Below are 25,345 nucleotides of genomic sequence, written 5' to 3'. Positions count from 1 at the left end.
AAATCTATCCATCCATTTTCTACCGATTAAAAGTGCTTTAAATAAGCCCAACTGGGAACAGACAGTTTAGTGCAAATAAACTATGTTTGGCCATGACCAGAGAACACAAACGTTAGCAACACTAGCATAGCGACACTATGTGTGTTGCAAACAATCATTACATCACATTTTAACAGCAACATCATGCTAGGTTAGTCTATTCGCTGATTAAAAACAAAATTATCAAACCTACAGCTCTCACGTCTGTAGCTGGATGACAGATAGTTGACAGAGCTCCAGGCTTATTTCAAAATGTGTAGTGAAGCCTGCCTTTTTACAGAGGGATGGATTTGGTTATGATTTGATAGTCAAATCATAACACTAAAAAGACAATTTTGTATAATAGTTTAAATTAAAAAGTTGTTTTACAAAATCAAAATGTCCATTCTTCGCTTTTGTCCTCCTGTTTTGCATTGTCCAAATCATATTTTGTTGTTTCAGGTTTTTTTTCTCACTCATGTTATCTGGTTTTGGGTTCTTGTAGGTCTTGATTTTTGCCCCTTCCAGGTAGACAGCTCACCTCCTCCTTTTGGTAAGGGTGCAATGACCTGCTAATCCTTTTTCTTCAATGTTTTCTTTCTTTTTAACACTTCTAACACTGTATGTCTGTTTGACTTTGCCTGTAAAGTGTTTTCCTCATACTCTTATTATTATTGTGGTGTTTTTAATCTTTTTGAACCTACTCAAATGCATTGGGGTAATACCACAATAACTCTTAGTCTTAGTCTAGTCCAGGGGTCGGCAACCTTTACCAGTCAAAGAGCCATTTTGACCAGTTTCGCAAATTATAGAAAACAATGGGAGCCGCAACATTTTTTTGAAATTTTAAATGAAATAACACTGCATACAAAGTTTTCTTTGCTGCCCACACCTTTATATGGAATTTGAAAGCTGGTGCGGCACGCGGGTTTTAAATGAATGGCGCTTGTCAGCGTCATGCGTGCCGTGACGGTACAGAGTATAGCACTCACTACAACCAGCGTGCCTGATCAGCCACACGTTGTATGGTGTTTCCGCTTGCTCACGTAGGTGACAGCAAGGCATACTTGGTCAACAACCACACAGGTTACACTGACGGTGGCGGTATAAAAAAAACTATAACACTCTTACTAATAATGCGCCACACTGTGAACCCACACCAAACAAGAATGACAAACACATTTCGGGAGAACATCTGCACAGTAACACAACATAAACACAACAGGACAAATACCCAGAATCCCATGCAGCCCTAACTCTTCCGGGATACATTATACACCCCCGCTACCAAACCCCGCCCACCTCAACCGACGCACAGAGGGTGGAGGGGGGGTGTTGATGTGTGAGGGAGCAGGGTTGGGGTGGGGGCGGGGTTTGGTGGTAGCAGGGGTGTATAATGTAGCCCGGAAGAGTCAGGGCTGCATGGGATTCTGGGTGTTTGTTCTGTTGTGTTTATGTTGTGTTAAGGTGCAGATGTTCTCCCGAAATGTGTTTGTCATTCTTGTTTGATTTTGGTTCAAAGTGTGGCGCATTATTAGTAAGAGTGTTAAAGTTGTTTTATATGGTCACCGTCAGTGTAACCTGTGTGGCTGTTGACAAAGTATGCCTTGCTGTCACGTACGTGTGCAAGCAGAAGATGTATATTGTATAACAAGTGTTGGGCTGGCACGCTGTTAATACAGATTATAGAGAGCGCCAAATGTTGTACCATCATGGCACGCCCTTATTATAGCTGTAAGGGTGAAAATCGGTGAATATTGATCCCGGGAGTTTTCTGCGAGAGGTACTGAAATTTCGGAAGTCTCACGGGAAAATTGGGGGGTTCAGCAAGTAAGCTGCTGAGCCGCATCAGAGTGATCAAAGAGCCGCATGCGGCTCCGGAGCCGCGGGTTGCCGACCCCTGGTTTAGTCTAATTAGTGGTACTTTAACTTATGTATACAGTATCTCATGTTATTAGCTATAGCTGAATTAGAAGCACCTTTTTACCAAAGTGCCGGTTAGTTGTTGAAGAGCTGTAATGTTTATTCCCTGCCACTCCATGACTCATACAGAAAGTACCACTGCAGTACTTGCTGCTTTCCTTAATTCCCAACAGTTGGTTAGTTCAACTGTGGCCCTAAGGGAGGGGTGTCAAACTTGTTTTCATCGAGGGCCACATCGCAGTCATGGCTGCCCTCAGAGGGCCGCTTGTAACAGTGAATGTAAGAATATAAAAGTATCATTATATTATTGCACAATTGCCTATGCATTTGGTTATTTAATTATTGTACGTACAATTGAAATCACAATTCAGGGTGACAAGCAGATATTTAAGTAGTTCTTGTTATTTTTACAAACTATAACACAGTATATGATAATTAGGGGTGCTAAATAAAAGTGTTGTATCACATATGAATCGCGATTCTTATTCATCTCGATTGTAAATTGATTAATAATTTTCAAAAATCGTTTTTTTTTTTTTGACAAATTAATTTAAAAAAAACATTTTACTTACTTGGTGCGCTTATATGTCATACGTCAGCAGTCAAAAATAGGTTTTGTAACCTATAAGCTGTTTTGTTATTATTATTATACCAAATAATACATTTTGAAATGTATCAATGTAAAATCAGTTTGAATCAAGAATTGTGTTGAATCGAGTATCAATTATGAATCAAATCCTCACCCCAAGAATCGGAATTGAATGGCGAGGTGCCCAAAGATTCACACCAATAACAATTGAATATTTGTTGCATGAGCAGATAATATCCAAGTTTAAAACTTATGAAATTTCCTGTATTACATAAAATGTTTTCTGTCAAAATGGATACAAAGAAAACATTTAGTGAGAAAGATGAAGTATCCACATTATTCCGAGACCAATTTCGTATTTCAACTACTAAATGTATTCTATTTCGCTGAACACAACTAACAAATATTTTGTAGAGTGAAAGAGTTTTATGTTGTCTTTAATGTGTTGCTTTTCCAAGAGAATTAACACAAATCGAATGTTCAGCTCGACAAAGTGCACTTAATATGTATGTCATGAAGCATTTTAGAATTGTTTTTCTATTTCCATGTTTGCACAGCTGGTCTGGACATGGGCCCCCTGACAGACTGTTCCTCAGTGACGCCTCATTCTCAGGCTGGTCGTAGGACACCTCGAAGCCTTCCAGAAGAACCTTTGGATGGCATTCTCAGTCCAGAGTTGGACAAGATGGTTACAGATGGTGAGTGTGGCATCGTTTGGAAAGTTAACACTCAGAATGTAAAACCTCATACCAGGAAAATTACAAAGGTCTTATTTCTTTTCCAGAATCAATCCTCAGCAAACTTTACAAAATCCCAGGTTAGTAAATGCTACTGTCCATAGTGCCTGTGACTTTGAATGTAACGTGTACAATATGTACTGACATGGCTTTATGTGCTGTGTTACAGAACTAGAGGGCAAAGATGTAGAGGATCTTTTTACAGCAGTCCTTAGCCCGAGCACAAGTCAACCCCCACCGCCACAGTTGCCTCGCCCCCACGGTCCAGGGCCTCTTCCTACCCCACCTGGCTCCAGCGTTCCTCATCCCAACACAGGTATTCGTAACTACAGTGCATTTGTAAAGTATTTACAGTGCCTCACTTTTTCCACATTTTATTTTACAGCCTTATTCCAAAATGGAATACATGTATTAACATTCTACACACAATACCCCGTAATGACAATGAGAGAGTTTTTTTCTTAATAGATTTTGGCAAATTTATTAAAAAATAAAACACTAGGAAATCACATGTACATAAGCAGTGGCGGGCCGTGCGTCTCCCACCTAGGCCTTCAGTGATGTCCGACTTCAATAATTACCTCTCAAAATACCATAATTTATGTCACCACATGACCATTGTTGGAGAAATACTATACAGAAACACATTTATGCCCTACTGGGAATTAAATAGTATAGTATAGTATTTATTTCTTCAGTCAATGGTCAACAAAATAAACAAACAGTTTTACATGAACAAACAGTTGTACATTCATAAATTAAAAATGTTGCAGACCGAAAAAGGCTGAAGTTGAACACTTATTGCGCCTAACCCTATAAACAAAGTCAAATACAGGATGAGCTTCCAAAAATTATGAAATTTCCTTTTCACAACTTATTATAAATACACATTGTACACAACATAAATAGTGTTCAATTATATACACAGTAAAGGCATGTGAAATATCCTTGTACACATGTTAAACATTTGCACCATACTATATACAAACAATTATACTTCCATTATTATTTATATCCCACATTTAGTTTTTAATTAACATTGATCATAGTATTAACTACTGTGTTGATTCAAGAGTGATATATTTTTCCAAAACATCCAAATCACCTCACCAGTGTACAAAACGGGTTATTTTCTGGCACATTTAAAAATCAATAAACCCGCATCATCTCATGTGGTACTGTCAAAATTAAAATTGCAAAAACCATATTAAATGTGAAAAAATAAAGAAATAAAATATTTGAACTTACAATTTGTAGAACCCATTCGACGCCGTACAACCCCTCGTAGTCGGTTGATTCGAGTGGAAATGGCAGGCATTTCCCCATTTCATCACCAACATCGTGTCACAAGATGTAGTTTCTCTTTAAATATCTTTCTTGAAAATGGCCTTGCAAATGTATATCTGCCACCTAATCAACATTTTGTTCTCCTTCTTTGTGGGTCAATACTATCTATTTCCTGCTAAATTGCAACTTGTGATTGGACACTCACTTTGGAATGACAAGTGAGTATCCAATCACAGTCTCGTTAACATCAGGCTACTTGGATAGGCTACTGTCAACAACTTGTGATCTGATTGGCTATCGCAACTGTCTATCAACTGTATGTGTTCTCAAATTCATCCGCTAGCGCTCCCGGTGAGGATCCAATCACAGGATGTGTAAATGTCACGTTCAACGTGAGGCCAGCTAGAAGGTCTTACTGACAACAACTTGTGATCTAATTGGCTATCGCAATTATCTATCATCTGCATGTGCCCGTTCACTTACAGTGTACGGACGCCTACATTGTTGATTCTGAAGGCCCCGGGCAGATTTGGTACAGTATTGCAGCATAAGCTAGCTGAATTCTAATTGGATAACAACTCTAACCTAAAAACAACAGCACTGGAAGGAGCATAATATGACATGAAGAGAATATGAATACTTTTACATATTCAGGGAAAGTAAATTTTAAATTACTTTTATCTTTAATTATGATCATGATTTCTGGTTTTGTTAGGCCAGCAGAGAAGGACTTCCTGGCCCTGACGGCATAGCACTGTACATAAATATTCACAGCCTTTGCCATGAAGCTCAAAAGTTAGCTCAGGTGCATCCTGTTTCAGCTGATCATCCTTGAGATGTTCCTACAGCTTAATTGGAGTTCACCATTTGGAAGTTAACACTCAGAATGGCATGATTTGGAAAGGTACACACCTGTTTATATACAAGGTCCCACACTCGACAGCGCATGGCAGAGCACAAACCATGCATGAAGTCCAGGGAGTTGTCTGTAGACCTCAAAGACAGGATTGTCTCGAGGAACACATTTAGGAAAGGGTAATGAAAAATACCTGCTGCCTTGAAGGTCTCAACAAGCACAGTGGCCTCGCAGTGGGTGGAGCCCCCCTATAATATTCTTAAGCCCCTCCTTAATAATTCGGTGTGAATTTGTATTTTTTTACAGAAAAGTGCAGACAAATTCAATATAAATATGCAGGATGGGTGTAAATAAAATAACATAGCCTTTCATTATTAACATAAATCATAAATCATTTGGTTTCCCCTCACTTGATAGGTGCGCATTACTGCGATTACTATCGGCCGCCACTACACCAAAACAAAGTCAGCAACAAAACCGCTTTCGAGCAAAAATGGACACTTTCTGCCGTAATAGCACCAAGAAAAACAAATCATATGTTTTATTGACAGAGGCCGCCTCTCTTTCATTTGCGCCAAAAGATGCACACACTGCTCAGCCGGTGATACCTTCACGGTCACGAAAACAGTCAGACAACTCCAACACCACACATTACCTGTAACTACCCAGTCGACACACCGATGCAGTTCACACACAGCCAATCGATGTCATTAACAGCGTGTTACGATGAGGTGGTGATTTGTCCAGGGTGTACCCTGCCTTCCGCCCCAATGCAGCTGGGATAGGCTCCAGCACCCCTGCAACCCAGAGAGGGACAAGCAGTATAGAAAATGAATGGATGGATGTGAGTGTTGCTGTTTTGCATGTTAGTATATAGCAGTTAAAGAGTTAAATACTGCATGCAAACTCATATTTTGGCAAAAGAACGGGCACTACATGTACACCCAGACTCTACAATCAGACTTTTGCTTATTCGAGTGCCACGTATTAAAAATGTTAAAATATTGATAGTCATCATGAAATGCAGTCACTAGATTGGATAAATGATAATAAAAACTGTATTGATATATTTTACAGAAAATGTTTTACTGTATCTCATGCTTGTGTCACAGTACACATCTCATTGTGCAAAATGTGAAAGTCCTACGGTAAACAAAATGGGATTTCTGAAAGGGGTACGTCTCAAATTCTTCCACAGCAGGACACCCACCCAGACATTCAACATACAACTCATGAAAAACAAGATTTTTTATTTTCATTGTCTTAGGGCCAAATCATTTATGTTACAAAATAATATAACGGAAATGGCTGCTAATATAATAAAACATTGAACTTGTTATGTCAGATTTGGGTGATGCTGGTGTGGCGACAATGTGCACGTGTGATGTTGCTCACATGTGCTCCAAAGAATGCTCAGGAAGTTTGTGCGTTTGTTCAGAACACTTGTGGAGACCCTTTGTCAGCGCTTATGATGCAAATCAATCCGCCAGTCCAAGTTACCTTAGTAAGGTAGAGGCAGACAGACAGCAGCAGTATTAAGAGGACTAGCCTACAAGATGGACATACAAAAGTTTTTCAAGAAAGTACGTTTTTACAACTACTGGAAATAACATATAGCTCCAGCTAAGAGCTAACAGCTAACATTGTCATGGAATTAATGGACCAGGTGCTGCCCATTTCGATAAATTAATAAAAACCCGGCTAGCAAACTAAGTCAAATTGTTAGCAAGATGGTGATTGATTTATGTCAATTGTTTTAGCTCTTAAACTCAGTTCTTAAAACGTAGTGACGCCCCTGACCAGGCCATACCATCCCTACAGTAAATCATGGTGGTAGCAGCAATATGCTGTGGAGATATTTTTTCACAGCAGGAACTGGGAGACTAATCAGGATAGATAAAAAGATGAATGCAGCAATGTGCAGAGACATCCTTGATGAAAACCTGCTCCAGAGCGCTCTTGAACTCAGACTAGGGCGACAGTTCATCTTACAGCAGGACAACAGCCCTAAGCACACAGTCAAGATATCAAAGGAATGGGTTCAGGACAATTCTGTAAATGTACTTGAGTGGCTCAGCCAGAGCCCAGACTTGAATCCCATTGAACATCTCTTGAAGCATGGCTGTGCACCAATGCTTCTCATCTAACCTGGTGGATGGAGCTTGAGAGGTGCTGCAAAGATGAATGGGTGAAACTGCCCAAAGATAGGTGTGCCAACTTTGTGGCATCATGTTCAAAAATACTTGAAGCTGTAATTGCTGCCAAAGGTGCATCAACAAAGTATTGAGTAAAGGCTGTGAATTGTTGTTGTTTTGTTTTTTTTGGCCAAAATCTCTCTTAAAAAAAGGAAAAAAACCTACTTTTTACACTGTCATTATGGGGTTTTGTGTGTAGAATTTAGAGGACAAAAATTAATTTAAGGCTGAAACATCACAAAATGTGGAAAAAGTGAAGCTCTGTGAATACTTTCTGGATGCACTGTATGAGGCTTGTTGTCACATTGTAAAGCTCAGCTACATGAACCCATTCTTTTTCTCTTTCTTGACTTGCAGGTAATCCCATGTTTCCCAGGATGCCATTGATGAATGGAATCATAGGACCAAGCCACCGTTTCCCTTCGAATTCAGGAGCAGGGCCCTTAATGCCGGAAAATTTCGCCCCCCTCAACCGTATGCCTTTTAGTGACAATCCCAGGTAATGTACTGCCGCCAACATGTAATCTCTGTTTGTATATATAATTTATTCGTCTTTGTATATATCTATAATTTATTCCCTTTTACATGGATAGGAAGTTTAATCAAATGCCTAGAGAAGCAGTTGGTCCATGGCCGTCCCCTGCCCATGGCCCTGGCCCCACACCCTCTGGATCACTGCCCGAGGGGGAAACTGAAGCCATGTCAAATGCCCAACGTAGTACGCTTAAGTGGGAGAAGGAGGAGACGCTCGGGGAGCTTGCAACGGTAGCACCTGTCCTTTATACCAACATCAACTTCCCTAACCTCAAAGAGGAATACCCAGGTTAGTACTTGGCCACAAAGCACTCACTACCTTTGATCTTTAAGCTGCCTCCCTAATTCATTTGGTCTGTCCTCAACAGACTGGTCCACCAGAGTAAAGCAAATTGCAAAACTTTGGAGGAAAGCTAGTTCACAAGACAGGGCCCCATATGTGGTAAGCTCACACTGCATGTTTACTTTTTGTTTTCTACAACATCTAAAGTATGTACTATATACACAAAAAATGGTGCATACTAGCGTAAACTATTAATTTCTGCATTCTTCTGTGATGCATCAGGCCTCTTTTGCAAAGCAACTTCAGCCATTTAAGGGTGAACTAATTAAATGGTGGCAGCTTTTCACGGTCCACAATGGTCTTGCTAATGCAGTTAACTTTAAGTGTGTCTTTGTGCATTGACCTATTTGCCTGAGTTGAAAAAATATCTAGCAGTAGCAGGGATGGGAATCAAAAACCGGTTCTTGTTGAAAACTGGCTCACAGTGTTTCAATTCCTGGGAATCATTTGCCAATTTTGCTAACGATTCCCTCAATGATTCACGTGGCCGCGAATCACGTTTACACGCACACTGCCGATCAGTGGCACAAACGCTGGAGAGTTACTCACAAGAAAGAATGACAAGGAGTCAACTTACAATACTTGCTTTAAAGGGAAAACATGCTACCATTAACATTGGCAGACATTATGTGATAACTTTAAATGAATTACTTGTTTTTCCTCCGGGCTGAAGTATATCTCTACCAGCAGCATGTCGTCTGCTGTTAATACTGCAGGTAACTAACACTGCCTATCATGTTAGCGCGTCATTGTAAAACCTGCTATTATTAACTGTTAATGTGGAATCCCATACATTACTTAACAAGACAGCGTCCAACTGGCTCAAAGGGTGCACACCTCCTCTCTGTATAAGAAGTGTTCTCCACAGTTGGAGGTGCCATAATTGGTCAAAAATATCGCGTATGCTTCCTGAAACAGCAGATATGCTTATTTCACAGCAAATATATGGTTAATGTTTATGGTCAATGTTGCAAAATTGCATAATGCACAATTTAATTGGACTTGACTTGCTTGTATTTGTCATTGTCATTGTTTGCATGCTCCACTTGTGTATAAAAAACAACAACAATCATTTAAGTCTATTTGAAATGTTCAACATGTTACTGAGCATTCTTCTGTAGTTATCATTTGTCACGGAATAATTTTATGTTGTATTTATTTTATTATTATCATTACGTTACTACGTTATTTTCAAAACAAAACCTCATCGAGACTGTGGGTCTCTAAGGACCTTACTTTTGTGTTTGTACACTCATGTTTCTTTTTTCTAAACAAAGTTGATGCTAATCAACTGTTATACTTTTTTCCAGATAAGAGAATTAATAAAGAACCCAAATCGCTTAGCAGAATCGAAAATGGAATCCAAATCATAAAAATCTTAACAATTCCCATCTCTGAGCATTAGTGATCGCTATAGTAATACTAATTAATGTCAATGTTCTTGCAGGTTATCTTTATAAACTACCTGTATGAGTTTATACTGTATATGGCACTTTATTTATATTGTGTATTGAATGTTTGTCTTTCAGCAAAAGGCCAGAGATAACCGAGCAGCCCTGCGCATCAACAAAGTCCAGATGTCGAATGAGACAGTGAAGAGGCACCATCCACAGCATCCACAGCCCCCTGAGGTGTTTGATCCCAACATACCACTAGACACTGAACTGCTGTTTAAAGACCCTTTGAAACCAAAAGAGTCAGAGCATGAACAAGAGTGGAAGTTTAGACAGGTAAGAGGGTATGCAATTAAGTCAGGGCAGCAGCAGGTCCACTTTCTATTTAGACATCTAAGAGGCGCATTAGTAAAACATCCCAAAACAACTGCACTATCCCTTCGCATTAACCCTGATGACATTGGTGGTTAGTAGGCCCAGTTCCCTTTTTTTGCATGCCACTTGCAAATGACATTTGCCGTCGTCAACATTTTGTCTAATGCAGAAACTTTTCATTTTGTTCTTCCGACAGCAATTGAGGCAGAAAAGCAAACAGCAAGCAAAAATTGAAGCTACTCAGAAACTGGAGCAAGTTAAGAACGAGCAACTGCAGCAGCAACAACAACAGCATCAGCAGCACACCAACATCCACGGTGAAGGAGATGACAACAACAGTGGGAACCAAAGCCCGGCCTCCCTGCCTAGCAATGGAAGCACATCCCCGATACAGCAGCTGAATGCTAAGGACAACTTTGCCAGGCCACAGTTACCAGGGACACCTACATCAGGTCCTTCCGATGATGTGTTCTTACGACCACCTCCTCCTCCTCCATCTGGCTCGTCATCCCAACCTCAGTCCCCACAGGTTTTTTCACCAGGCTCCTCTGGCTCTAGACCATCTTCTCCATGGGACCCGTATGGCAAGATGGTAGGAACTCCAAGACCACCAACTCTGGGGCAAAATGCCTGTCGAAGGATGCCCATAGAATCTGGCAAATCTCCCAACTCTTTGATGGAACAGCAGGACCGAGGGAGGCCCTCTCCTGCCCATGACAATTTTGGCTCGCCAACATCCATGAGCAATGATCCTTATTCCAAACCTCCTGACACGCCAAGGCCATCTGGGGAAATGGACCCTTTTCTGAAGCCCATGGGGCCTCCGAGGTCCAGCCACGCTGCTCAGGGAAGACCCCCAATGGGCTCGCCAGGCAGAGATCCGTACTCTAGACCAATGATAAGAAACGAGGCCTATCAACGCATGGCCCAGAACAGGATGATATTGTCGGACCCTTACTCAAGACCTTTACTGACACCAATCCCTGGAAGCAATGAGTCTGGCTCAGTACCCCTGTTCAAAACACCCATGCCCCCACCACAGGCTCACGATGCCTTATACAGAGGAGGTCAGCATCCTACAGACAGGTTTTCCCAGAATCAACAAGCTGATCCGTATGCTCAGCCCACACATACCCCTAGGCCTTCTGGTAATGACAACTTTACCAGTCCTCCTCGTATGGGCCAACATCACCCTCAAGCTCACTCATTTGCCCAGCAAGGACAAATGACGCAAATGTCTAGAAATCCTTATGCTCATGCTCCTTCGACTCCGAGGCCAGACCATTTCACATATGACCCATTTGCTCAGCCTACAGGTAATACTCGCTCTGTCGGTGAACCTGGTGCTCAACCGCGACCATTCTTTGAGACATATGCCAGACCCCCTGGCACTCCACGTCCACATGACAACTACAATCCACCTTCAAACACCCCAAGCCCATCCTCTGACCCCTACTCGCATGCTCCTGCCACCCCTCACCCCAGTGGGATGAACCCGTTTTCTCATCAGCCACACCCTGTCCAGAGAATGTCACCTTCCCACTCTGTAGACCCTTATTCTCAGCCACCTGGTACTCCACGACCCCCTGCTGTAGAGCGCTTTGCTAAGTCGCCAGGTAACCAGAGAGGACCTGTTGAGACATTTACCAGTACACCTGGGCCATCAAGACCAGGGAGTAGCGACATGTTTTCCCAACCCGGAAACACCCGATCAATGATGAATGACCCCTACACCCAGGCGCCAGGAACACCACGTCCTGGACCAGATGGGCTCAATAGACAGGGGTTAAGACCTGGAGCTATGGCAACTCAGGACCCCTTCTCTGCACCTCAAGGCAGGCTTCAGGAAACCTTTTCTCACTCTGGCTCACAAACACCCAAACATCCTTGCATACCGGAAGATGGATTTACACGGTCACCCTCCAGAAGACCCAGTCAAACACCTGGTCATGACCCATTTGAGCAAGCCCCTATGACCCCTCGGCCACAGTTGGAGAAAATGGAAATTAAAGATCAGTCAAGCCTGGGTAATAATGCACTTCAAGACCCGAGTCAGCTTCCTAACAACCCCCAACTGCCTGCCATACCCTCTGAGGCTCAGGGTGTTGCCCTTGCTGAAAACGAGGAAAGGCTCAGACAGGTACTTCTGTTATTTCCTATTTTTCTTTACTCTTTTTCAAGAGTTTATTGTAGAAAACATTTTAGCAGCAATGATAGAAATCAATACTGTCAATCAATACCATCAATATTCTTGATAAAGGGGTAACATTTGCCGCTGCGGTTTTATAGGAAGCATGTATATTTGATAATGACACTGGGCATGGGCTGTTCTGATTTTAACCGTCAGTTTTTGTCTATATAGTAATTCATGGGTGATCTATGAAACCTTTGTTATTTAACACCGTTCCACTCTTGTGTTTTATAGCGTCAACGAATTCGAGAGCTCATCCTGAAGCAGCAGCAACAAAGGAGTGCCATTCGACAAGAGAGGTGCCCTCAGGAGCCTGTTGGCAACATGGCTCCTGGAACACCAAGACCTTGGCCCCAGGATGATCCAGGGCAACAGGGGGACATGTTTAACAGACCTCCACCACCTTACCCCGGACAAGGACCCATAAGAGGGCCAATGAGATGTCTTGGACCTTTTCAAGCTGATCCACGTGTTCCATTCACGAATGAAGGACAAATGCTTAGGGGTCCACACCCTGGAGATCCTAATTTTAGACACCAGGGACCAAGGTTTGTAATAGAATTTAATTTTTTTGTATTGTCACTCACTTGCTCTAAATATGTTGCCGTTGTCCTTACATGTTCTTATCCTATTGTAGGTTTTCATTTCCAGCTGGCGCTCTAGGACCTCATCCACCCCAAGAAATGTTTCCTCATAGACAACATCCATTGCAGGATGTTCCTCCTCAGATGAGACGTTCCATGTCTGCCGAAATGGCAAAGTCGATTGGTGGTAATCCAATGGCAGTTCACCAGCACTTTCCGCCACGCGGTATGCCAGTTCAGCAGCATAACATCATGGGCCAGCCCTTCATTGAGCTTCGACACAGAGCAGCAGAAAACAGACCACGCATGGCATTCCCCGACATGGATCCCAACATGAATGCTCAAAGACCTACTGGCTTTCCAGGCACGCTCGACAGCAGGTTTCCATTAATGCAGGGGCCCAGGATGGTCGACCCAATGACCAACCAGAGTGGCCACATGCACTTTTCAGCCAGCATGGACAATCTTCATCAGCAAGCCCAAATGTCAGAGAATATTCAGCTTAAACAGTCTCATTTGATGAGATCCATGAGCCAGCCTTCTCCAAATGAGACCCAAAACATATCTACATCCACTATCCTTTCTGCTCCCCCTGCTGGCCAGAATGAGACTGTCTCAGTGGCCACAAGCGAAACTGGAGAGGAGAAACTGGATGCCGAGGAATCGGCGGTGAAAGACCTCGAAGATGTAGAGGTGAAGGACTTGGTAGATTCTGACTTGGAAAACCTTAATTTAGATCCTGAAGATGGCAAAGATCTGGATCTTGAGACAAATGACCTACACCTTGATGACTTTTTGACATCTGGGAAATTTGACATCATTGCTTACACGGATCCTGATCTTGACGACATTAAAAAAGACATGTTTAATGAAGAACTAGATCTGAGTGATCCTATGGATGATAGTGCTGACACTGCAGAGATGAACAAAAGCCTGGATCCCAGTAATACTGAAGCTTCATCCAGTTCAGCAACCATACTGGAAAAAGCAGATGTTACTGATGAAAAACCAGCAGAGGTCAAACATGACAATACTGAGGGTAAGGAATCTGTGGCTTTGGAAATAAAAACAGAGGTTAAGGACTGTCAGAAATCCCCAGAAGTCACTGGAACAAACCAATCAAACCAACAAGGAGCCCTCTCTGACTCTACCCCTGTCCTCTCCAGTCTACTCATTAAGCAGCAGCCTGAAGAGCAGCCATTAAACCCAATAGTTGAATCTGTCACTCAAGGCACGAACACCCTGCCCCAGCAGAACCAAGTCACTGACAGTGAGCATACACCAGTCCTTTCAGTGAGTCAAGCAATGCCCGGCGGCACCGCTGCCGGAGAGTCGTCCATGACAGCGTTTGACGCGGACCAACAAGTGGGGCTTGTCTCAGGAGTGGATCAGCAGGTTTTAAACCAGGTCTTGGGTCAGAACAGCCAACACCGTCCTCTTCTGCTGGAGGAACAACCTCTGCTGTTGCAGGACCTCTTGGATCAGGAGAGGCAAGAGCAGCAGCAGCAGAGACAAATGCAAGCCATGATACGACAGCGCTCCACTGACTCTTTCTTTCCTAACATAGGTACTTCTTGCTCTAACTTAAAGCCTTTATTAGTTCTGCAATGGGAATATTCATGTTTCACAGCAGCATAGTTGATAGTAGCATCAAACAAGAATACTTTTTTTTTTTAATTCAAGACCCAAAATATTGAAACAAGTTTTGTCTAGTAAATGTTGGAATTACAACTTTGCTCACACTTTTTCAGAACACTGCCACGCACAACACAAACTCTGATCTGCACTTTTGGCCCACATTAGTGTATATACATAATTTTGGTCCACCCCGTATACACTACTAGGCTATGCAGTGTCAGTTTAGTTTTAATTCTTAATAACATTTGTTGCTTTTCTCAGACTTCGATGCCATCACTGACCCAATCATGAAAGCCAAGATGGTTGCCCTTAAAGGCATCAACAAAGTCATGGTTCAGAACAACATCGGAATGTCTCCAATAGTTATGAACAGGTAAGAAGCTGTGTTTTGTGCATAACTCAAAATGCACACACACACACAAAGAAGTTAATTACGTTCTCCTAATGTTGAGGATATGATAGCAAATCATGGCTAAACAATGGAATACTGTAATCATGGAGAGATTATTCATAAATACTATTTTTGTGCTTGTGTCTCTCAGGTTTCCACCTGGTCCTGTAGCAGCTTGTCCTGAAAGCACACCACTTCCCCCACAAGTTTTAGGACAGGTAGTAGAACTTCTTAAATGAAAATATGTTACGTCAGGTAAATAATGTATTAACAAACTTCTCGATTACCTTTTCCATCAGGATGGCAAATTAACACAAGTAACACGACCAAATCCTCCCAATTTTGGTCCTGGATTTGTTAGTAAGTTTAAAAAAAAAATGGATTTGCATGATCGCTTGTCTAGAAGTATTGTCAGATTTAGAAATGTATTTATTTATGTCTCCTATTCTGTCTGGGTTGCTAACAAAAGAGCTTCTTCTTTCCAGACAACGCTCAAAGGGCACAGTATGAAGAGTGGCTGCAGGAAACTCAGCAACTACTTCAAATGCAGCAGAAGTTTCTGGAGGAGAAGATCGGAGCTCACAGGAAGTCAAAGAAAGCCTTGTCTGCCAAGCAAAGAACAGCAAAGAAGGCAGGGAGAGAGTTCCCAGAGGAGGATGCTGAGCAGCTCAAGCATGTCACAGAGCAACAGGGTGTTGTGCAGAAAGAACTCGAACAGGTAAGAGCTCAGGCCTTTCAAGCTCCTTCACAGAATGCTTATTTTTTCTCTCCGAATGTAGCTGAGATAGGCCCCAGCACCCCTGAGAGGGACAAGCGGTAGAAAATGGATGAATGGAATCTCACCCCTAAAATTGTTGGTCTAAATCCCATTGCACAAAAAGAACTGATCTGTATTTCATCGTTAACATTACTTGCTTGAGTAAATACCAAGCTACTGCAATGCACAGCGCAATTTATTATATTAGAAAATAGTGGGCATGCGACAAACCACTCGATTTTGAATTTGTCGTAATACAATAATATAACACTACTTATAAAAATGTGTTATTTTTCAGCAACCTTAGCTTTAAAAGTATAAGTGGTATAAGTGTAACATACAATCAATAAAGGTTGTTCATTTATTTATTTAATTTGAAACTTTTTTCACTAAAGGCGGAATACTAAAGGGGATGTGAGAGATGCTAAAAACATTAGAGTTTTCAATTTGTATTTAAAGACAAATCTTTGTTAATTAAAATAATCAATATTTTACCTTTTTCTTTTTACATTATGCATTTTTGCTTTATTTTTACCATATTTTGTTGTATTTTTTTAATTTTATTATTATTGTTTTTTTAATTTGTAGAATATGACTGGGCCAGTAGCCATGTCACTACACTTCCAGGGTATTCGCGGGGTCTTAAAAAGTCTTAAACCTAACAATTTGAATTTATAGCCAAAAATGTCTAAAAATATCCTAAAATCTCCTAAAAGGTTTTAAATACGATTTTGAAAGGTCTTAAAAATCTATTTACATAAATTGTATTTAAAACATGCATAAACTTCAGTCTTGCTTTTAAATGTTTAGATTTTTGGGTACACTGTAATGTAACTACAAAACAGAAGTAAAGTAGGCTACCTGTGCTGCCCGGTCAAAATCTATTGCGCACTACCTAGTGTGAAATGCGCGCGCATCGATGTATGTTTACAGTTTAGCATAGCAGCAAATTAAACTTAACAAAAGCCCACAGCAAAGCTGAATTACTTGCATAAGATTAGTAAGTGCAAGTTCAACGATTTGTGGCTCTAGAACAATAAATTTAATGCATGCTTGAAGCCGGTGGATGAAAACGTATAAAGTGTTTAGGACTCGGATGTGGAGACATTGAGGAGGGAAGCGTTTGTAAACATTGCGATGAAAGTGAATGGAATGATAATGTAAAAGTCAAAAATCCGGGATAAGTCTGTTTCAAAAGATGATGAAACACCACAAACACTTGTGGGTAAAGTGGCGCAAATTGCCGAAGGTGATCAATATGAGATGTTTATTAGTGAAATCAGACTATTACATATAGTAAGCACACACTCATTTCTCTGTGGTAGTAGTGTATTCACAGCAGTAAAACGAGAAAAAAACATAATTCTCTTATATTATTTCTATTATTTATTCCAATAATTTCAGGTCAGCTTCTCATGCCTAATCTTTTCTCCGGGTTTATAGAGCAACTGACATTAAAAGCTATAAAAGTTGTCTGTTTAGTGTTTACACTCTGTTTATGGTTGGGTGAGCAAAAGCAAGTGAGATTTGTGAATGTTAGCTTGTCATGCTTAAATAAAAATGTGTCCTTGTTTATTAGCAATATGTTTTCAAAAAAGTCACAAAAAAGCGGTAAACATTCATTTATACACACTAGATACAAAATGAGCTTCACCAATTTGAATGTTATCCACTTTATTCCCATCCAAAGGGTTGAGGCTTTTACAACTTTGTGCAGATACAGTAGGAGTACAATATATGTTTTTATATGTTTGCTCAATTCTGACAGCTGCAAAAACACTGCAAAAGTTAACCATTTGGCTTTAGCCAATATGCTAACAGTCCCTCTCACAGATTGTTGTGATCTATTGTTGTGATTTTTTCTTCCATTGCTGACATTCTGGTTGTTGTTGTTGCATGAAAACACTTTATATGAAGCATACTGCACCTTTTGCAAGAAAACAATTCTATGGCAAATCTGAAAAAAGGCTGTCATGATGTTTGCTAATATTTTTTTAAATTACTTTACAATAGAGAGGCTCCTGGGGTATTTAGTTAGTTTAACCATTATTTTCTTATGTGAAAGAGCAGTGAATGAATTCATATACTTACAATTCATTCTGGCCCTCAGATTTTCCTTTGTCTTTGTCCATATGGATGTGAAGTTGTCTTAAATTATATTCACTCCAGTCTTAAAAAAGTCTTGAAAAGTCTTAAATTTGACTTGTTGAAACCTGCAGAGACCCTGCACTTCGGAAATTGCTGATCTATGACATAAACGAGAATTACTTCTAAGCTTGACCTCTCTAATCTTCAACTGCTGTGTCAAAGCCTCCCCCCCAAGATTTATAAACCATTGTTTTATTTTCTTACACATGAAATGTGACCTTGTTCACTCTTTTTTTTCTTTAGATCCGAAAGCAACAAAAGGAGCATGCTGAACTCATAGAAGAATACCGGATGAAACAGCAACAAAACAACATGACACCCTTAATTCCTGGGATGCATCCAGCGCCGGGTCCTGCTGGCATGGTTCCCAGTGGGCCGCCAATAGTCCAGCCTCAGGTGAACCCCATTATGCAAATGCCACTTCATACTGGCCCGCCGAACGCTGCTCCAAGAATGCCCAACCCGCCACCACCGGGCTGGCACCCTGGGGCTCCTATTCCCATGGGCGGACCTGGAATGCCACCTTTAATGCCCCCTCAAGTGCACGTGGGACATCCAGCACAGCCTCATCAGATGCCAATGGGTAACGTGCTTCAGCACTCCCAAATGCCAGTGGAGCCACAAGTGCCACCAGCACCTCAAGGCTCTGTCAAACCCATGCAAGCAGGCGGTGTGAAGTTTGATGACAACAATCCATTCAGCGAGGGTTTCCAGGAGCGGGAGAGGCGTGAGAGGCTCAGGGAACAGCAGGAGAGACAGCGGGTGCAGCTCATGCAGGAGGTTGAACGGCAGAGAGCCCTCAAACACCGCATGGAAATGGAGCAGCAAGGTATGATGCGGCCAGATGGGAACATGGCGCCGCTCGCTCAGATGCCGTTCTTTAACTCGGAGCTACCGCCGGACTTCATACAGCCCCAGAGGCCTCTTGTACAGCAGCAGCAACAGCTTGGACCGATGTTCCCTCAGCCGCAGGCCATGGGCTCATCAACTGGGGTCTTTATGCAAGGTGAAAGGAGGCCTACGATGGGAAATGGGATAATGCCTCCAGAAATGGGGCCTGATCATCTCGGGCTACAAGCATCTAACTTTCCACAGGGTCAGCCCAGGCCTCGTCCGTTTAGTGGACCAGGCATGATGCTTCAGATGCCAGGCGAATGCCCACCATTTGGGGGCGACCAAGCTACACCTCTTCCGTCTAACTTTCCTGGCTCAGGCCAATCTTTAATCCAGCTGTACTCCAACATCATCCCAGATGAGAAAGGGAAAAAGAAGAGAAACCGCAAAAAGAAGAAGGACGACGATACAGATTCTGTCAAAACGCCTTCGACTCCTCACTCGGATCTCACTGCCCCACTCACGCCGAGCGTTTCAGACACCTCGTCAACGCCAACCAGGAACCTCCATCTCTTTGGAGACCAAGACCTGTCAAGATCACCCCTTGGGTGTTCTACTCCAAGTCATTCTGAGCTAGAGAGACAACTTTCCGGAGGGCATTCTGGACAAAGTGGACTTGCCCTGGATGCAGCGAGAGCTCAGGCTCAGGAGCACGACAGGATCCTCAGCAACATCAAGCTGGAGCAGACTGACGCCAGTGAGTGTCACGGCTCAAGAGAAGGGCCTGTCAGTTCAGAGATGAGCTCTGTGAAGGAGGAAGGCAGCAAAGGGAGCATGTCTCCTTTCCCCTTAGGTCAAATACCAAACAAGGGTGAAGCTGGCAATGAACTACTGAAACACCTTCTGAAGAACAAGAGTACCACTCCACCAAGGTTCTCCCAGCAGCAGTCAGAGGAGAGCCTGCGATCAGAGGAGGAGGAACCTGCTGACTGCAAAGCCCTGCTCAGGCAAAGCTCTGTGGACAGCAATGGGGTCAGTGTCTGTGTTAGCCGTGTGTGTCATGTAGTTGTAGCGCACTGGGGGGTGGGCGGCACAGTGAGTCATCCACCAGATAAGTGATTAAGAGGCGTGCTGAGTCATATGTTATGAGTCATACCTGTCATAGTTTTGAATGACTCACTGATGTACTTGAAAACCTCAACCTCAGAAGTCCTAAATTAAAAGTATCTCTTGAAGCGGTGGACCGGAACATCATCAAGTAGAACCGGCATTATAAATCAGTCCCAAATGTTTTGTCTTCACGATAAAATAAAATGTAAAAAAAACCAAAACATACAGTTCTATATACCGTAGTATTCCAGCATTTACAATAATATGTTAAACTGTACAACCTATTGAAACTGAATTACAACACAAAAATATATGTTAATGTATTTTAAAAAATATGATTGAACTACAGTATACTTTGTATCTAAACAGTTTGAACAATTTTCTTTGCTGTTTCATACCTTATCTGTTCACACTGAAGTCAAAATAGACGTGATTGGTCGCCTGGGTCCAGATACAGACCACAGTCCGCCTGTTTGGGACCTTCGACCTAGCCGAAACTATGAGAGCACTTTAATATAATGAATGTTAATAATTTTCTGGTACGGTTTCATCCTCAGGCGTATTCTGATGGCACACTGGACATTCAAGGGCCTCTAATGCACGAACAGGAGAAGAAAAAAGGCAGGAATAAAAGAACCCCAAAAGGAGGAGAGAAACCTCCATCTCGCTACAAGAAAAGGAAGAAGGAAGGTGATGAGAGGCAACTGGTGCACCCTGACACCGTCATGACCCAAATCAAACAGGTACACTGGTTTACATGAATCATTGAGGATGGTGGTAGGTGTGAATTAGTGGCATAGGCATAAAGCATCACACCGGATGTTGGAAGCTCTGACCTTCATTAACTTGTTTTATTCTCATCCTCGTCTCTGTTTTGCACAGCAACTCTCTTTGCTCCCCCTCATGGAGCCCCTTATTGGTGTCAACTTTGCCCACTTTGCTCCCTACGGAAGCGGCCAGCTTAACGGCGAGAACCTCCTATCTGGTACTTTTGGCAGTGCCTCGCTGGATGGAGTGTCTGACTATTACTCGCAGCTGGCCTACAAGGTGAGATCTGCTCATCCTTATGAATTTTTCAGACAGCACAAGTAGAATTGAGAACTTACCTTCACTTGGCCATGTTTCCCTAAAGCAGAGTAACCTGAGTAATCCACCAACCCCTCCGGCATCGCTGCCTCCCACGCCACCACCTGTGAATAGGCAGAAAATGATCAATGGTTTTGCCACAACAGAAGAGTTGGCTAGCAAAGCAGCTGCCATGGGTAAAATACACCGCATATTAAAGCATTGACTTGGCTGAGCTTTTATCCGATTGTAGTATGACGATGTGCTTCTCTTTTTGCAGTGTCAAAAAGCCTTGTACCAAAGCCATTACATGTCCCGTTTAGGACTGAAGAAGATCTACTAGCCCGGGCCATTGCCCAGGGACCCAAAACAGTGGATGTCCCCGCCTCCCTTCCCACCCCTCCACACAACAACCAAGAGGAGCTAAGGTATTTGATACATACATAGTGAGTGTGTATTAACATCGTATTGATACTGTGTTGGTGTTTCATAATGGTCATCCGCCAACTGCTGGATTAAAAAAGTCACCACATTTGACCTACAAAAAAAATAATTGATTTTGTTTTACTTGCTGGGAAAGGAATATGAAATGCACAACTCTGGTCAATGAGCCAAATCGTAAACAAGAGAAGAAGAACATTTACCTTAATTTGTGATATAAGATCAAAATGATCACACACTTAGGAATTTTTTTTTACAGTTCCAGTTATCACGAGCTGTCCCTTGTGAGTGAAATGATTGATCCTTGATGAACACAGTCTGGTGCTTCGCAGTCAAATGACACAGCAGCTGTATAGGTCACATGTTTTTTTTTTCTTAAAGTGACACACGCATCAAGGCTTCGAGAGACACAGTATCCATCCATCCATCCATTTTCTACCGCTTATTCCCTTCAGGGTTGGGGGGGGGGGGGGGGCGCTGGAGCCTATCTCAGCTACAATTGGGGCGGAAGGCGGGGTACACCCTGGACACAGTATCACTCCTTGTTTTTAACATATATCAGTATCGGCCTCTTTTTATCGGTATCTGTATTTATTTATTTTTTTCAACTACAACAGAACTACATCAGCAGATACAATATATACATGTATGATACCAGTATTTAGTATTTTAAACTACAAATGATTAGTCAAGTAGATAGTAATGACCACTGCTCAGGCACCAGCCCATTTTCCCTGCTTGGGAAGAGGTGCCTATTTATTTTTCACCGCAGTGCTTACCCATTTACCCAGCGCCAACCCCCATTTGGGTAGATTCTGAGTTATTGTGATGTAGAGAATTTCCATCTTTTCACCAAATTTTCCAGGAGATTTCCCATTTTTTAAAATGCAAATGTTAATGCACCTCTTAGACACACGTAAAAAGGTCATCGGTATTATTCCGTTATCGGCCTCCTCGACTACTAACAATCGATATCGGCCGTGAAAAAACTTATCGGTCGCTCTCTCCTCCTTGTGTTTAATAAGGCATCAATGCTTTAGTGTCGTTTGAGCCATCACTAGCATAAATGTTTCCATGGTGTGTGATTATTTTCTCCCTGCAAACTAACAGTAACCGAGGACAGGAGCTTTGCAAAGAAAGGGACACACCTGACAGTTTTGTTCCATCCTCATCCCCCGAGAGCGTGGTTGGCATGGAAATCAGTCGTTATCCAGACCTGTCACTGGTGAAGCAAGAGCCGCCTTCCCCCTGCCTCTCCCCTGTTCTCCCTATGCTCCCTGCACCGGATGGCAAAGGTAGGTGACACTCTCAGAATAAAGGTATTTGCTTATGCAATATCTATAACGATCTGTGACAATATCGCCTCCTAGCATCAGAGGTCAAATTGCGGGAGATAAAGACGGAAATTGCAGGAACATTCTTTGGATCCCCTTTTGGCCCCATGTCTAATGATGCTAAACCAGGGCTGGTTTCTGTAGCCATCACGTTGAGGCCGGCTGCAGCAGAGGTAAAACTACTTCAATTTAGTGGAAATTAGCTTTGATTTGTCTTTTAATTTGTATTGTCTAAAGTTCGCTTGGTTAACATAAAGGATCCATACCATAACGAGTCTTAGAATCAGAATACAAAGCTCTTGTAATCGAATCAAACTTTATTTGTACAGCACTTTTCATGCACAGGCAGCTGGTAAACACAAAATGCTGTACAAAACAAAACAAACAAACATAATAATAGAAGAGAAGAAAACACACACAGACAGCACTATTGACAATAACAAAGCAAAAACTAAATATGGCAAACATTTGAGGAAAATCGCATAAACAACCACACACCATAGAGGAAAAAAGACCAAATGCTGGATATCCTTGATTATCATTTTCTGTTTATTGTTGTGTTCCTTTTTTTTGATGAATTTATTGGCTTTTAACACGTATATTCCCACTGTAATGACCTCACACTTGGGTAGTACATACAAACCTTGCAGGGAAATACGCTATATTATATCTAACCATTCAAAACTGTACATTTTCTCACCAAAATGTATGATTTGAACACTTGATGTCTTTTTGTTTCTCCCCAAGAACATCACTGGTGTGGTGGCAGCCATTTCCGAGCTGCTTTGTGTCAAGATTCCTAGCAGCTACGAGGTCAGTAGCACCCCAGACCGGGGGCCCATCCCAATGCTAGCTTGCCCTCGGGTGGACATTCGGCCTCCCATGCCTTTTTACGGACAAGGAGACAATGGAGGCCTTCATGGTCGGCCTGGACAGATGATCAGGCCCAGTGCTCCACAGGGAATGATGCAACAGCACACGCATCATTTTCGCTTCCATCCAAACAGTCCAGGTGCAGAAAAAAGCAATCATCCCCATCCTTTTTAAGGAGCAATGAAATACATTTAAAAAACTTGTTTTGCAGTGAATTGTTTTAGTTTCAAATACATTGATTTATGGATATATTTTTACCATAGACCAATGTTGTAATAATAGTGATACTATAGATTATGTATACCCCATCACACCACCGCACTTTAACTTCAGTTGATGTTTTGTGAACTAATTGTAATATGTGGTTTTACTCTAGGCTCTGCTGTGGCTCGAGGACCCGACCTGCGAACTCCTGGCAGCCCTGGATGTAAACCTCAGTGGTGCCGCAACTGTAAAGTTGTTGTTCTGGGTAATGGAGTGCTGAAATCCCTCAAAGATCTCCCGTCTCAAATGAAGGTACCCCATCACTGTGTTGTTAGGGTTGGCGTAAATTAATAAAAAATAAACAAATGCCCTGACTTCTGTCGAGAGGATATTATATAATCTAAATTGCATGTGTTAGATGTTTAATGTCTAGATGTGTTTGGTAAGCCTTTTTATTTGTTTTATAGCCTATATCTAATAGACTTTTCATGTGTTTTTACAGTCTATAGACCAGGGTTATTCAACTGGTAGCCCGTGGGCCAAATTTGTCCCGGAAGTGAAACCATACTGGCGCCCAGAGTTCAGTTCAAAACTTGGGAGACAAATATTTTTGCAGCAAATTCCTAAAAAACTACCGTATACCTGTTGCACAGAGGAACTAGGATTATACATTGTTTTCCATAATGTGATTTATGTACCTAAGGTGTTGCTGTAGCTTGTTTACTTCAGGTGCAGTAAGTAGGCATTTGTTTAACTTATTTATTATACTAGCAGTGTTCCTCAAGGTTCCATTTTGGACATCTCATTTTTGCCATTTGGGCAATTTAGCTAGCTGAGTTGAGTTGAGTTTGAGTTTATTTCGAACATGCATGCATACAACATGCTCCATGACAATTTCCAGTTTTTCTTTTCAACATGTTCGAAAAGGAGTAGAAAGAAGAATAACTTATTTATTCCTACCTCTTTTCCTTTACATAGCAGTTGCTAACACTTTTGTTAACTTCCTGTTCTCACTTTATTCACAATATACTCCATAAGTAATAACATTAAATAAATAAATAAATAAATAATTAGTGAAGTAAGTTGTATTTCATATGGTGAGATAAATAAAATTAGAAAAAAAATTCTGAATGTTTATTATGGTTCTTCTTCTTTGCACTTTGTAAACACTTTAAGTTTGAAGAGTTTCTTGGAGTATGTCATGTTAGTACATTGTTTGATTTCTTTACTTAATCCATTCCATAATTGAATTGCACATACTGATATACTAATGGACTTAAGTGCTTTAAATTAAGTTTTTTCTCTAAGGTTGCATTTCTTCCCTTTTGTTGAGAAGAATTGTTGTGTGTTCTTTGTGCATCATTTTAGCTGTTTGCAAGTTCACTATGTCGTGTAATTTCAGTATTTTCGATTCAATAAATAAAGGGTTTGTATGTTCTCTATATCCAACATTATGTATTACCGGTACTCTAACTCATGGGTGTCAAACTCTGGCCCGCGGGCTAAATTTGGCCCGTCGTGTAA

At 41.7% G+C, this 25,345-nt stretch overlaps 1 protein-coding gene across 7 annotated transcripts in view; it reads left to right on the top strand.

Annotated features, from left to right (window-relative positions):
• kmt2cb (lysine (K)-specific methyltransferase 2Cb) overlaps positions 1–25,345 on the top strand; it is a 162,132-nt gene that overhangs the window by 122,981 nt on the left and 13,806 nt on the right. For 4 of the 7 annotated variants that reach the window (XM_061979481.1, XM_061979477.2, XM_061979479.1 and 1 more), the window contains 24 exons: positions 524–571; positions 3,088–3,228; positions 3,315–3,347; positions 3,437–3,583; positions 7,963–8,104; positions 8,199–8,428; positions 8,508–8,581; positions 10,012–10,212; positions 10,448–12,391; positions 12,677–12,990; positions 13,080–14,593; positions 14,926–15,037; positions 15,207–15,273; positions 15,355–15,415; positions 15,541–15,773; positions 18,204–19,826; positions 20,462–20,647; positions 20,787–20,951; positions 21,037–21,166; positions 21,250–21,397; positions 22,521–22,705; positions 22,781–22,917; positions 23,492–23,756; positions 23,994–24,133. In XM_061979481.1, the coding sequence (XP_061835465.1) occupies positions 524–571; positions 3,088–3,228; positions 3,315–3,347; positions 3,437–3,583; positions 7,963–8,104; positions 8,199–8,428; positions 8,508–8,581; positions 10,012–10,212; positions 10,448–12,391; positions 12,677–12,990; positions 13,080–14,593; positions 14,926–15,037; positions 15,207–15,273; positions 15,355–15,415; positions 15,541–15,773; positions 18,204–19,826; positions 20,462–20,647; positions 20,787–20,951; positions 21,037–21,166; positions 21,250–21,397; positions 22,521–22,705; positions 22,781–22,917; positions 23,492–23,756; positions 23,994–24,133 (8,240 nt within the window). The remainder of the gene's footprint in view (positions 1–523; positions 572–3,087; positions 3,229–3,314; positions 3,348–3,436; positions 3,584–7,962; positions 8,105–8,198; positions 8,429–8,507; positions 8,582–10,011; positions 10,213–10,447; positions 12,392–12,676; positions 12,991–13,079; positions 14,594–14,925; positions 15,038–15,206; positions 15,274–15,354; positions 15,416–15,540; positions 15,774–18,203; positions 19,827–20,461; positions 20,648–20,786; positions 20,952–21,036; positions 21,167–21,249; positions 21,398–22,520; positions 22,706–22,780; positions 22,918–23,491; positions 23,757–23,993; positions 24,134–25,345) is intronic. The other 3 variants (XM_061979478.1, XM_061979476.1, XM_061979480.1) reach the window with 3 other exon arrangements.

The sequence above is a fragment of the Nerophis lumbriciformis genome, linkage group LG19 (genome assembly GCF_033978685.3).
Source record: "Nerophis lumbriciformis linkage group LG19, RoL_Nlum_v2.1, whole genome shotgun sequence".
Classification (NCBI taxonomy): Eukaryota; Metazoa; Chordata; class Actinopteri; order Syngnathiformes; family Syngnathidae; genus Nerophis; species Nerophis lumbriciformis.
Note: the sequence above shows the minus strand (reverse complement) of the source record. Positions and strands in the feature narration are given on the sequence as shown.